We start from the raw sequence: 11,886 nt of genomic DNA on the forward strand, positions 1-11,886 counted from the left end.
GTGATATCTATATGAGTCCACCAGCTAGTTACACAAAGGATCAGAAGGGATAAGTCTCCAAGCTTTCCAAATCACTATATGGCCTGAAGCAAGCAGACATGCAACGGTACAAAGTTTCATTAAATCCATGCACGATTATTGTTTGTTTACTAAACAATTAGATGGTCATTTTACTAAAGTTATTATTTATGTGGATGATATTTGTTCACTGTCTCATCTCATCATCAACTTGAAAAAGTTAAGTTAGCATTTCACATGGATTTTACCATTAAAGACCTTGGTAATGCTAAATGCTTTCTTGGTGTGGAATTGCATAAATCTACTGATGGTATTTTTTTTGTCACAAAGTAAGTATATCACATACTTATTACTTGATGTTAGGTTAGAAGACTTTGTGCCTATCACTGGGTCCTTTTCCATGTGGGGTTCAACAAAGGATCAGAAGGGATAAGTCTCCAAGCTTTCCAAATCATTATATGGCCTGAAGCAAGCAGACATGCAACGGTACAAAGTTTCATTAAATCCATGCACGATTATTGTTTGTTTACTAAACAATTAGATGGTCATTTTACTAAAGTTATTATTTATGTGGATGATATTTGTTCACTGTCTCATCTCATCATCAACTTGAAAAAGTTAAGTTAGCATTTCACATGGATTTTACCATTAAAGACCTTGGTAATGCTAAATGCTTTCTTGGTGTGGAATTGCATAAATCTACTGATGGTATTTTTTTGTCACAAAGTAAGTATATCACATACTTATTACTTGATGTTAGGTTAGAAGACTTTGTGCCTATCACTGGGTCCTTTTCCATGTGGGGTTCAATTAGATCAACTAGATTCTACCTCACCATTGCTTGATGAAGTTGATAAATACAGAAGGGTCATTGGTAGACTTTTGTACTTGCGATTCACACATCTTAAACAACTCAGTCAGTACATGAAGGCTCCCACACAGATGCACTGGAATGTGACATTTCATATTCTTAAATACCTCAAAGGCACAAAGCATTTAGGATTGTTTTATCCTATTGAGCGTGATTTCACACTCGCTGCTTATTCTGACTCAGGCTAGGGTCGTTGTAAGATCACAAGACATTCGGTCATAAGGTATTGCATTCTAATTGGCAGGAGTTTGATTTCATGGAAGTAAAAGGTATTCTACTGTCAGCAAATCCTCAGCAGAAGCTGAATATCGTGTTATGGCTACCATAACTTATGAATTCAAATGACTAAGTTTTTTACTGCCTAAATTCCAGATTAGTATTCCTTTACCTATTTCACTGAAGTCTGACGATCAAGTAGTTATTTGTATAGCAGCTAACTGAGTTTTCCATGAAAAGGTAAAACATATCGGCATTGATTACCATGTTGTGCAAGAATATCTAGTGCAAGGTTTTATTTCAACTCCTTTTGTTCCATCTCATGAGCAATTAGCAGATTTACAGACCAAGAATCTTTTCAAGAGCTCAAAATTCAGTTTTGTCCAAGAAAGATTTGCTTACTCATCACACCCAACTTGAGAGACGGGTCTCGAGAAACATCTGTAATTAGTTACTTAGCAAAAGTTACTGTTATGTAACTATTTCTAGCTCAAAAACTACCTTTGTAACTGTTACATATACATAGCAGCTTTCCCTTTCAATATAAACTCGGATTGATTTTATTATTCTTCTCTCTAAATGTCTTTATAGAAACCATATTATTTTAGTAAATTATTTTTTAATATGCATTATTTTCAGACTACACTTTTTAACGTGGCCCCGTATAAAGCCCCTGGACCAGACGGCTTTAACGCGGATTTCTATCAATGTCTTTGGAAGAATCTAGGTGACCAGGTCAGCTTTTTTGCCTTACAAGCTTTAAACACAAGGAATATTGATCCTGACATTAATGAAGCATTGCTTTCTGTTATTCCTAAATCCCCACACCCGGAGTTCGCCTCCCAGTTCTGGCCTATTAGTCTCTGTAATGTTCTTTATAAAGTCATAACCAAATGCATTGTGAAGAGACTCAAGCCAGTTCTTACATGTGTTATCAGCCCCTCCCAAACGAGCTTTATTCTTGGAAGAAACATATCAAACAACATATTCTTGATGCAGTAGGCCATTCATTCTCTCAATAAGAAGCGGGGCAGAAAGGGTGCCATGATTCTAAAACTAGACCTTGAAAAGGCCTATGAGAGGATCAGTTGGTAGTTTTTCAGAGATACTCTCAACATAATGGGCTTAGAGCAAAACTGGATTAAACTCATAATGAACTGTGTGGCAGCTTCTTCTATACAAATTCTCTGGAATGGGAAAAGCTCCCCAAGTTCATCCCTACTCGGGGTTTAAGGCAAGAAGATCCTCTCTCGCCCTACCTTTTTGTACTGTGTCTGGAAAGACTAAGTCATATGATTGAAGATGCAGTATTGTGTAAAAACCGGAATACAGTCAAGCTCTCTCGTGCATGCCCTCCTTTATCTCATATGTTTTTTTGCTGATGGAATTGTTTTATTTGTAGAGGCTACTGTCAGCCAAGCCTTTTCAATCAAACAAATCGTTAATTTCTTTGGTGAATGTTCAGGACAAAGGGTGAACTTTCAGAAATCAAAAGCTTACTTCTATATAAATGTCGATCCTACAAACAGGAAAACATCAGTGATATGCTCAGCATTGGTTGTACTGAAAGCCTTGGCATTTATCTTGGAATGCTTCTGATACACCAACAAGTCAGTAGAGAAACTTACCGGGGATTACTAGATAAGATAAATAACAGACTCTCAGGATGGAAGAGTCGCAGTGTGTCACTAGCTGGCATAATCACATTGATAAATCTGTTACATCTTCAATGCCTTCATACTCAATGCAAATTGCATCTCTCTCGACGGGAATTTGCAACAAGCTTGATAGGACTAATTGTGATTTCCTCTGGGGATCAGTATCAAATCAAAGGCGGATGCATCTGATTAATTGGGATAAAATCTGTTTACCCTGTAGCTATGGAGGACTCGGCATCAGGCAGGCCAAGGATACAAATATAGCTTTATTGGAAAAACTAACCTGGACGGTTCTGACGGATACGAATCAGCTTTAGGTCAAAGTCATCTGTGCTAAGTACTGTGCAAATCATAGTGGGACTGACATCTTTCAACCCGGATCTGCGTCTTCAGTAACATGGCGAAGTATACTGATTGATTAGCAAATAATTCAAAAGGGCCTGAGTCGGATTGTGATAAATGGGAGGACAACAAATTTCTGGAAAGATAACTAGTGCAGAGTCAACCGGCTTCAAGATGTAACTATTGCTCCAATCCCCGATGACCCTGCCAACCCCTCTGTTTCTGACTTCTGGGATAATAATGCCTAGAAAATGAACTTAATCGAACCACTTCTGCCCCAAATGTCATTGCTAAGATTAGAAGCCATTCAACTTTCTTCTGAATCGATTCAATCCGACAGGTGGAGATGGAATCGAACTATCCTAGGTAAATTCATGGTTAATTCTGGTTTCATTTGTTTGCAGGAGAGTAGAGTTCTACCCGATTTAGAACCAATTTGGGATGTGATATGGAAGGTTGAGGTACCTGAACGAATTCATACCTTTTTATGGTTGGTCCGTCACGATGGAATCATGTGTAACAGCAACCGTGTGAAAATACGTCTAACTGAATCTTCGACTTGCTCTGAGTGTGGGACTTCCGAAACTTCTATGCATGTTCTTCGAGACTGTTTTGAAGCGAGAACCGTTTGGCTCCCTCTAATTCCAACTGATATCATCACAAGTTTCTTCACGGTTGAAAAAGAGGAATGGATTAATAGTAATTTGAATAGTAAACGGCAAGTCCGTGGGATAGAGTGGCCAAATTTTTTTTCCTTTTCTTTATGGTGGATCTTCAAATGGAAAAATCAACGAGTTTTTGAGAAGGAGAATATGAGAAAGGACAAAACTGATTTCATCTTAGCTAACGCTCTTGATCTTGAAAAAGCTTTAACTGTAGGAAAAGCTCTCCGACTAAAAAAGACAATAGAAAAATGGATAAAATGGTATCCATCGGAACATAATTGGATTAAGATTAATACTGATGGCGCAAGCAAAGGATCCCTAGGATACGCTTCAGCATGAGGTTTGTTAAGGGATCACAATGGGTCTTGGCTGGGTGGATTTGTAGTGAATTTGGGAATATGCTCAGCATTGACTGCTGAACTTTGGGGAGTCTTCCATGGTTTATCAATGGCTTGGCAAAGAGGTTATCGCCAAGTAATTATTGAGGTTGATTCAAAAAATATAGCTCTCGCATTGGAGGAAGAGGAAGATCACCAAAATGGCCAGACTGAGCTAATTCTAAAATGTAGGGAGCTGAAAAATAGAGATTAGGAGGTCGATGTTTCTCTTATTTACAGAGAATGAAACAAGACTGCTGACTGGATGACAAATTTCGTAAGAAGTTATTCTTTGATTGTCACGAGTGTGATGTGCCTCATTTAGGCCTTTAAAGTATTCTTGATGGAGACCGTATTGGACGGTCCATGAAAAGAATTACCACTTTATGTTAATTTTTCTAGTTTTCTCGACTTAGCCTTCCTTTTTACCAAAATAATAGAAAAAATTAATATTAGTGGTCCGGAAGAATTCAATAAAATAGAAATGAAACAAATATACACCTAATAGAAATTAGGATAAATTACATTAATGATCCATAAATTTTGCTTTTATTTTCTTGATGACGTCTTTTGACGGTTGGTTATTTTAAAATGACCAATGATAACTGTACAAGAAAAATTTGAGAATTAAAGTTGTTTAGAACCAACAGCATTTTTCATGAAACCTCCAATTTTTATTTTTCAAATCAGTATTTTCATCGATTTATCTCTATAAACCATCATTATCTCTATTCTAACAAAGAACTTTAAATTAAAATAGTTGCTGAGGACCATAAAAAGTAAAAAGGTAAAGTTTAGGGACCATGAGCATAAGTTACCATTGGAAATCATACAAATTCAGGGTGTTTTAGTAAATTCGGCAAAAGAGGGAAAATGCGATCTGAGCGGACCAAAAGAAGGGGGAAAGGTGTCGTCGTTTTGAGGCCAAACAAGACAAATACGACAAGCAGTTATAAAAATAAAGGTTTTCTAAGACTTGGACTTCACCCCAACTACCTTCCCAACTTCCATTCCTTTCCTTTTCTTCCTTCCTTCCTCACACCTTTTTTACTCTTTCCCAACGCCAAAACACGCACAATTTGCTATCTTCGAATCTTACTTCATGCCGGAAAGGATTACCCGGCGAAGACTTCCGGCCTCTGGCAGCAGCCGGAAGATCAGGCCGCCACATCCATCGCCTTCTCCGAGTAGAAGGTCCCCTTCGACTCGACGACCGGTGAAGCATTCCAAACCTATTAAGATTTTGAAGCGGTGCTTATCGGAGCCTATGCTACAGAAGAATGACGATGAAATTGAAGAGCAGCTGCAGAGGTCTGAAGTTGAGGAGGACGAGTTTCTCCCTCGCAATCATACTTGCACGGATATTTTTGCTTCTTCTCCTTCTTTGATCTCCTTTTCTTCTCCTCAAAGCTTCGAGGTTTGCTTCAATTTCTTCTTTTCTTATTTATGTTTGTTTTCGCTTTGCGTGTTGGTTTATCTCTATATTTGATATGAAATTTGATCTATCTTTGATTGATTAACTTCAATTCAATCCAATTTCAGATTATGTTTTAGGAAGATCGATGTTAAAAGTTTCCTCATTAAGATAAATTAGATTGACCTAATTATTTGTTAATTTGATTTGATTAATATTAGTGATCAAGAGTGTGATTAGTGTTGATATGATGAAATCTGAAATTCAGGGACTGCAGAGCTACAAGAAAGATTCAAAGGTAGTGGTAAATGTAACAGTGGAAGGAAGTCCAGGACCAGTGAGGACCATGATTAAATTAGGATCAAGTGTGGAGGAAACAATTAAGATTGTTGTAGATAAATACTCTGAAGAAGGGAGGACTCCTAGGCTTGATATGAAGGCATCATCTTCTTATGAATTGCATTGCTCTCACTTCAGCCTTCAAAGTAAGTCATCTTATTTGCTTTAAGTTGGCCTGTATCTGCATTTTCCTTTTTGTAGATGTTTGCATACATTCCAATATATGAATGTAGATATTAAGAAATAAAACTCTACAATTGACATTATTTAATTGGACGGTTGTATTATATTAGGACTATAGTAGAATTCCTCTCCAATATGAATGTAGATATTAAGGTAGATATTGCCCCTTTTGGTCAAATTTCATCCATTGCCCCTTACGGTTTAAAACATATCTACCCTTGAGATTACAACATGATCTTTCAAGTTGGTCTCTCCTTCTTAAAATAATGGTTGAGATCATCTTTCAAGTTGAATTTCAACTTGTGAGAGGATCCAATCCAGCTTTACCCCTTGTGAACATCTTTCTTGACTTGAATCCACATTCAAACCATTAGTTGAAATTCACTTGAATGATATATATCAGATACATTTTTTGATTTTGGAAAGTAGGCTAAGTAGAAGGAACCAACATGATGGGTTTATCTGATCAATTTTGATTTCAGGTTTAGATAAAGCAGAGGTGATTGGGGATATTGGTAGCAGAAGCTTCTATCTCAGAAGAAGCAGCAGCAATAGAAGCAGTAATGAAGCAAACTCTCCTTGTGTTTCACAAAATGTTTTGGTTAGACAAAACTCGCCGCAGCCGCGGCCATTCTTACTTCCACCATTTTTTGCTCGGAAACTGGGCAAGATCATGAGAAGATCTCGTCGGCTTTGGAAGGTATTGATATGCTGGAATTGATTGAGAGCTCTGCAACATATTATTTGCAGAAATCTTCAACCTCATTGTTATTTCATTATTGTTCCCATCAATGTCTCATGGGATATTTTTTTTTCTTTTTATTCTTTCACAAGTAAAGTATATATATACCTGTAAATGTAAATAAAAAAAAAAAATTGTGCTTCTGATTTAAGGTCAAAAGAAAAATGTTGTACAGATAACTCAACATCCAGAATTCGAAGGATTTTCATGATACCATTTCATCTGTTTTTTTTTTTTTTTACTTAATTAAACCACCAAAACTAAGCAAAATCTTAAACAAGACAACTAACACTGTTAGATTAGAAATACATATTGATTTTGGAAGGTGAATATGACATATAAAACATTAATTTATAGCTTGTAATTTTATCCATAACCATAAATATTTATCGATTTGTATAAATTTATATTTGTCAATTAGTCATTAGCCATTTAAATATGAATTATTAAAAAAATATATAGGAAAAATTACAAAACTGGATTAAATTGGAGAACCGTTTACATATTTAGACCTATTACATTATCTCTTACCAACTAATTTTTCACTCCATTTCCCACTGTTTGCAATCCAATTTCAGTTTCATACATCAATACATGATCCATAAATTTCTTTGTATATGTTAGTTTTAAGTATTTTAAGTTAGTTTGCATCTTTATCGAACAAATTTGCAGATTTTATCAACCCGATGTATTCGCAGTTTACGATTTTGTTTAGCAGAAGAAGCAAAATCGTGAACTTACGAAGCAAAATCGGGAACTGCAAACCCATCGAGTTGATAATATATTTTGGTTAAGTCATAATATATATACTAAGAGTATTTTGGAAAAGTCACAAATAAATAGTCTAGATATGTAATGTGTTGGGTAATTGGTGTAAATATGTAAATGAGCCTCCAATTTGACCCAGTTTTGTAATTTTTCCAAAAATATAAAGATCAATATCTTTATTTATTATTTTACACAAATAATTAGTTATTGATATCAATTGAATATAAGTTTGTCACATCGCGTCTGAGAGATCCGAACCAACTCTCGGAGATAAAAAGTATGTGGCATCTCATCTGCAAGATCAAGTAATCCAAATGCGTATTAGGAAGCTTAATTCAAGAAGTCTCACTAAACCAATCAAAGATCCCATCGTTACCCTAATCACGCTTAATCCCAAGAATCACGAGCCTAGTAGGCTTGAGGAACATCAGCTCCTGATATCTGGACACACTTCCTCATATCAATAGAAGATATGTGGTCCACCTCGTTCTGCAACTCACAGCCGTCTTCAATAGCTCGACATCAATATAAATAGCAAGGCTATAAAAAAACGTTAGGCGCTAGTCGGGCGGATATGACCCTTGAAAATTAGTGACTGATTAATCAGATTTGTACTTTTAGATTTTTTTTTTTTGTAAAACAAAAGTATTATATAAATTCAATTAAAATATGTATTATACTATCTATAAACACGTATATTTGTAACATATAAATGTGTTTCAACAACAATATTATTGAAACAACTCAAACAAATAAAATATAACGTTCACAAATAATATAATTTATCAAAAGTTATTAAACAATGTCTTTAAAGTCTTAAACTATATCATAAAAACAAGTAGAGAACGCAATTAAACCAAAATATTCAAAAATAATAAACAAAATTCATGAATAACCAGCAACAATGTGCAAAGTGAATTATAATAAAATAAAAAATTAATAATAAAAATGTTTTTGTTCATCATTGCTTAAGCGGCGCTCAGGCGCCTAAAAATCGGCAAAAGGGGCTAATTGGAGAAAATTAGATGGATTCTCAATTTTAAGCGCGTATGTGAGACCTAGCAATGATAAATAGAGTAAGCCCAGTTTTATTGGAAGAATACAATTATTTACGGTTTGGATTGTGTAGCTTGTATTAGATTAGAACTGAGTATAAAACTAGCAATCCAGTTGAACTTGTTATTGTTAAACTAAGTTTGGGTTACAATAGTTAGACAATGATTTGTCTCGAGATAGTCGGACACTTGATGTATATATATATATATATAGCAGATTCTCTGACTCTGACTCTGTAAATATTTTTAATATATTATTTTAAGTTCAAGGTATACAATTCATTTATTCTACTAAACTTACATTACAACTTTTGTTTACTAATTCAACCATTTCATAAATCAGAATGAAAAAGTAATCACCGGACAATGGTTCCCTTTAATCTTACTTTTGTACAGTTGCAGATTGACACGTGAACCCTCAGAATCCAACTACATCAATTATCATCTAAATGAAAAAGTAATCATAAAAAATAGTAACATTAAACTCCACATTTCAGTCGATAAAAAGCTGAAATTATTTTGAAATCATCACTCTTAAAAAGAGAGCATAGAATCTAAATAATTAAAAATGATGAATATGGTACACATCCAAAATCAGCCTGTTTCGAGGAAGTTTCGTGCTTTCAAATAATTTCAAGTGATTGAAAATCCAAATATCTCATTTGCCATCAACTATGCAAACACCCAAAATTACTTTATTTCTCTTTATTAATTGTCAAACCTCTTTTCACCGCATTTGACTAACCAAAACCTCTAAAGTGGTCCAAATCTATAATTTTACTTCAAACTTCTTTACCAAATAGGGTCTATAACTTCTCATGCTCCATTCATCGGCACATCATTCCCACCGAAGAAATGCTCTGATCGCTTTCACCAGTATTGTGTCCCTTTTCCGGCAACGACATAGGATAAGAGGCGATAAAGTAAGTTGCTGGTGAACGTGAATATAAAGAGGAGCTTGAGCCGGTGCAATTAATGGTTTCGCTGGAAAATACAGTGAGAGATTTGATAAAAACGGCAATTAAAGATTTACAAAGAGGAAAAGAAGAGACCTCTTCTCAAACACTTTCATCCGGACGCTTTTCATCTTCATCTCTCCCAATTCAGTGGATATTGAGTAAAAAATGAGAATTAAAGAGAGAGAAAATTAGATGTTAGAGAACGATAGGGTTTTAGAGAGATAAAAGCTTAATGTTTAGGTTTTTAAATGAATTTCAATACTTAAAGGTTTAAGATACTAAGGGGGCGTTTGGTTCACAATGGGTAAGGGAAAAGGAATCAAGAAAGGGAAACTAAAGGAAAGGAAAGGAATAAGCATTCATACCCCTATGTGTTTGGATATGCTTAGGAAAGGGAATGCAATTCCACCTCATTCCCTTTGTGGATGTTTGGTTCAAATAGGGAATCAAAACTATTTTTTTTTAACTTCATATATAATAAAAAAAAATTAACTCTTTTACTATAGTTTCCATAAAACGTGAAATAACTTCATATATAATCTCAAACAATCCAAAACGTCACTCACTTGCTACCCTTATTGATAATAATATAAAGTTCATAAAAGTTAAAATTTAAACTTAACAAAGTTCATACAAATCAAAATTATTTTTCAGGGTAAAAAGGTAAAAATAAATAAGTATAAGGATCAAAAGTGAAATTAATCTAGTGATAAAAAAATATAAATAAAAAAATATAAAGATTAAACAAAAATTAAAAAAAAATTAAAATTTAGTCAAAAATATTTTTTGAGTAAAAAAATTAAAAATATATAACGAAAATTAATCCAAAGATAAAGAAATGTAAAAATAAAAAATATAGAGACCAAAATAAAAATAAAAAAATAAAATAGAGAGTAAAGTAGAATTTTATAAGGAGCGTAGAAGTTTAAATTAGAAAGAGATGGGAAAGGGAATAGAAAACCTTAGGAGGAAGTGGGGAATGAGTTAGAGGAGTTAGGGGTAAACACAAAACTAAAAAGGGGCAAAGAAAATCATTGAATTAGCAAAACAAACACCAATAAAGGGAATGAAACCTCCCCTTTCCCTTACCATTTTCTGAAACCCTCAAACCAAACGCCTCTGAGTTAAGAGTGTTTGTCTAATGTTTCTATAATTTGAATCAATTGGGAAGTTTGATTAGGGGATTTGATATTGTAAAAGCAATTCGGTTTAAAGCCTTGAGGTTGTTCGAAAAGGTTTTTGGCACGATTTGGGATGGAGGAAATCTATTTTTATTTGAAAGAAATCTATTTTTCACGATAAAAGCTTTGATAAAAGCCAATATAATTATAATAGATATATAATCATTCCAAAAAATAATATCCATTTGAATTCAACTAGAATCTTAGGAAAAAAAATATATGAGAATTTATTTGTAAAGGATCTACTTTTAATAATAAAGTTCCAAAAATAGGTTAAAAAGCCGAAAAAAATAAATATTTATCCAACTTAATTTTTATTTTTAACCCAAAATTGTTAAAATATGAATTTCTCTATTGAATTTACCATAAAAACATTTAAAAACCGAAAATTACACAAAAAAAAGATCCGAAAAAAGGAAATTTGGCTCTATTCATCAAGAACAGAGTCAAGAGGGCCTATTTTGGCTCTACTCCACGAACAGAGCCTAATGGTCCCCCTTCGACTCTGTTCTTGATAAACATAGCCGAATGATCCTCTTTTTTTCTTAAATTAACTTTAAAAAATTCTCAAAATTTGAAATAGATCGGATCATCAAATCAATGCCAAAAGTCACAAATAATTAAATCTAACTAGAAAAGGAATAAAAAGTCAATTTGTTTCTCAGAAATTACCATTGGAGCGTGTCTCTAGTACGGTTTTTTTTATTTCAATCCGTCAAATCCTCCCCGGCTCCAAATTTGAGACTTGAAATAGGTAAAAAATGTTTGGATTGTTGATTATGAATTAATCAAAACCCAAACCTTAGTTTAAAAGATAGAAATTTAAACAAAATACTATTTCTTTCTACTTGCTTTCTCTCTAGAAAATTTTTTTTAAAAAAAAATCTAAAAGTATTTCTATTAATTAGAGAAATTTTCTTTTTCTAATCTTTGGTGTCAAAAACAATGAATTTGGATTGGTATTTATAGAGAAAAAATCCCCTAAAATTAAAAAATGTACCGAAAAGTACGAATAGAGCTGGTTCGGTTAAAAGAGAGTCGGCTCTATTATTGTCAGACAAATCTAATTCGTACGGAAATTATTTTGACATTTTCTAA

The 11,886-nt window shown here is 33.9% G+C and overlaps 1 protein-coding gene across 1 annotated transcript; it reads left to right on the forward strand.

Moving 5' to 3' along the window:
- Window positions 1-5,133: 5,133 nt before the first annotated feature.
- LOC136213530 (uncharacterized protein At4g22758) lies at window positions 5,134-7,041 on the forward strand. Its single transcript, XM_066002832.1, has 3 exons — window positions 5,134-5,564; window positions 5,830-6,046; window positions 6,566-7,041. The coding sequence occupies exons 1-3, from the start codon at window positions 5,250-5,252 to the stop codon at window positions 6,802-6,804; spliced, it is 771 nt and encodes a 256-aa protein (XP_065858904.1). The 5' UTR covers window positions 5,134-5,249; the 3' UTR covers window positions 6,805-7,041.
- The last annotated feature ends 4,845 nt before the right edge of the window (window positions 7,042-11,886 follow it).

This window comes from Euphorbia lathyris, chromosome 1, assembly GCF_963576675.1.
Source record: "Euphorbia lathyris chromosome 1, ddEupLath1.1, whole genome shotgun sequence".
NCBI classification, from domain to species: Eukaryota; Viridiplantae; Streptophyta; class Magnoliopsida; order Malpighiales; family Euphorbiaceae; genus Euphorbia; species Euphorbia lathyris.

Excerpts from the sequence above, each read along its gene's own strand:
- LOC136213530 (XM_066002832.1), top strand. The coding sequence starts at position 5,250 with ATGCCGGAAAGGATTACCCGGCGAAGACTTCCGGCCTCTGGCAGCAGC. Across the intron at positions 5,565-5,829 it reads CTTCTCCTCAAAGCTTCGAG|GGACTGCAGAGCTACAAGAA; the intron begins GTTTGCTTCAAT and ends TCTGAAATTCAG. Across the intron at positions 6,047-6,565 it reads CTCTCACTTCAGCCTTCAAA|GTTTAGATAAAGCAGAGGTG; the intron begins GTAAGTCATCTT and ends TTTTGATTTCAG.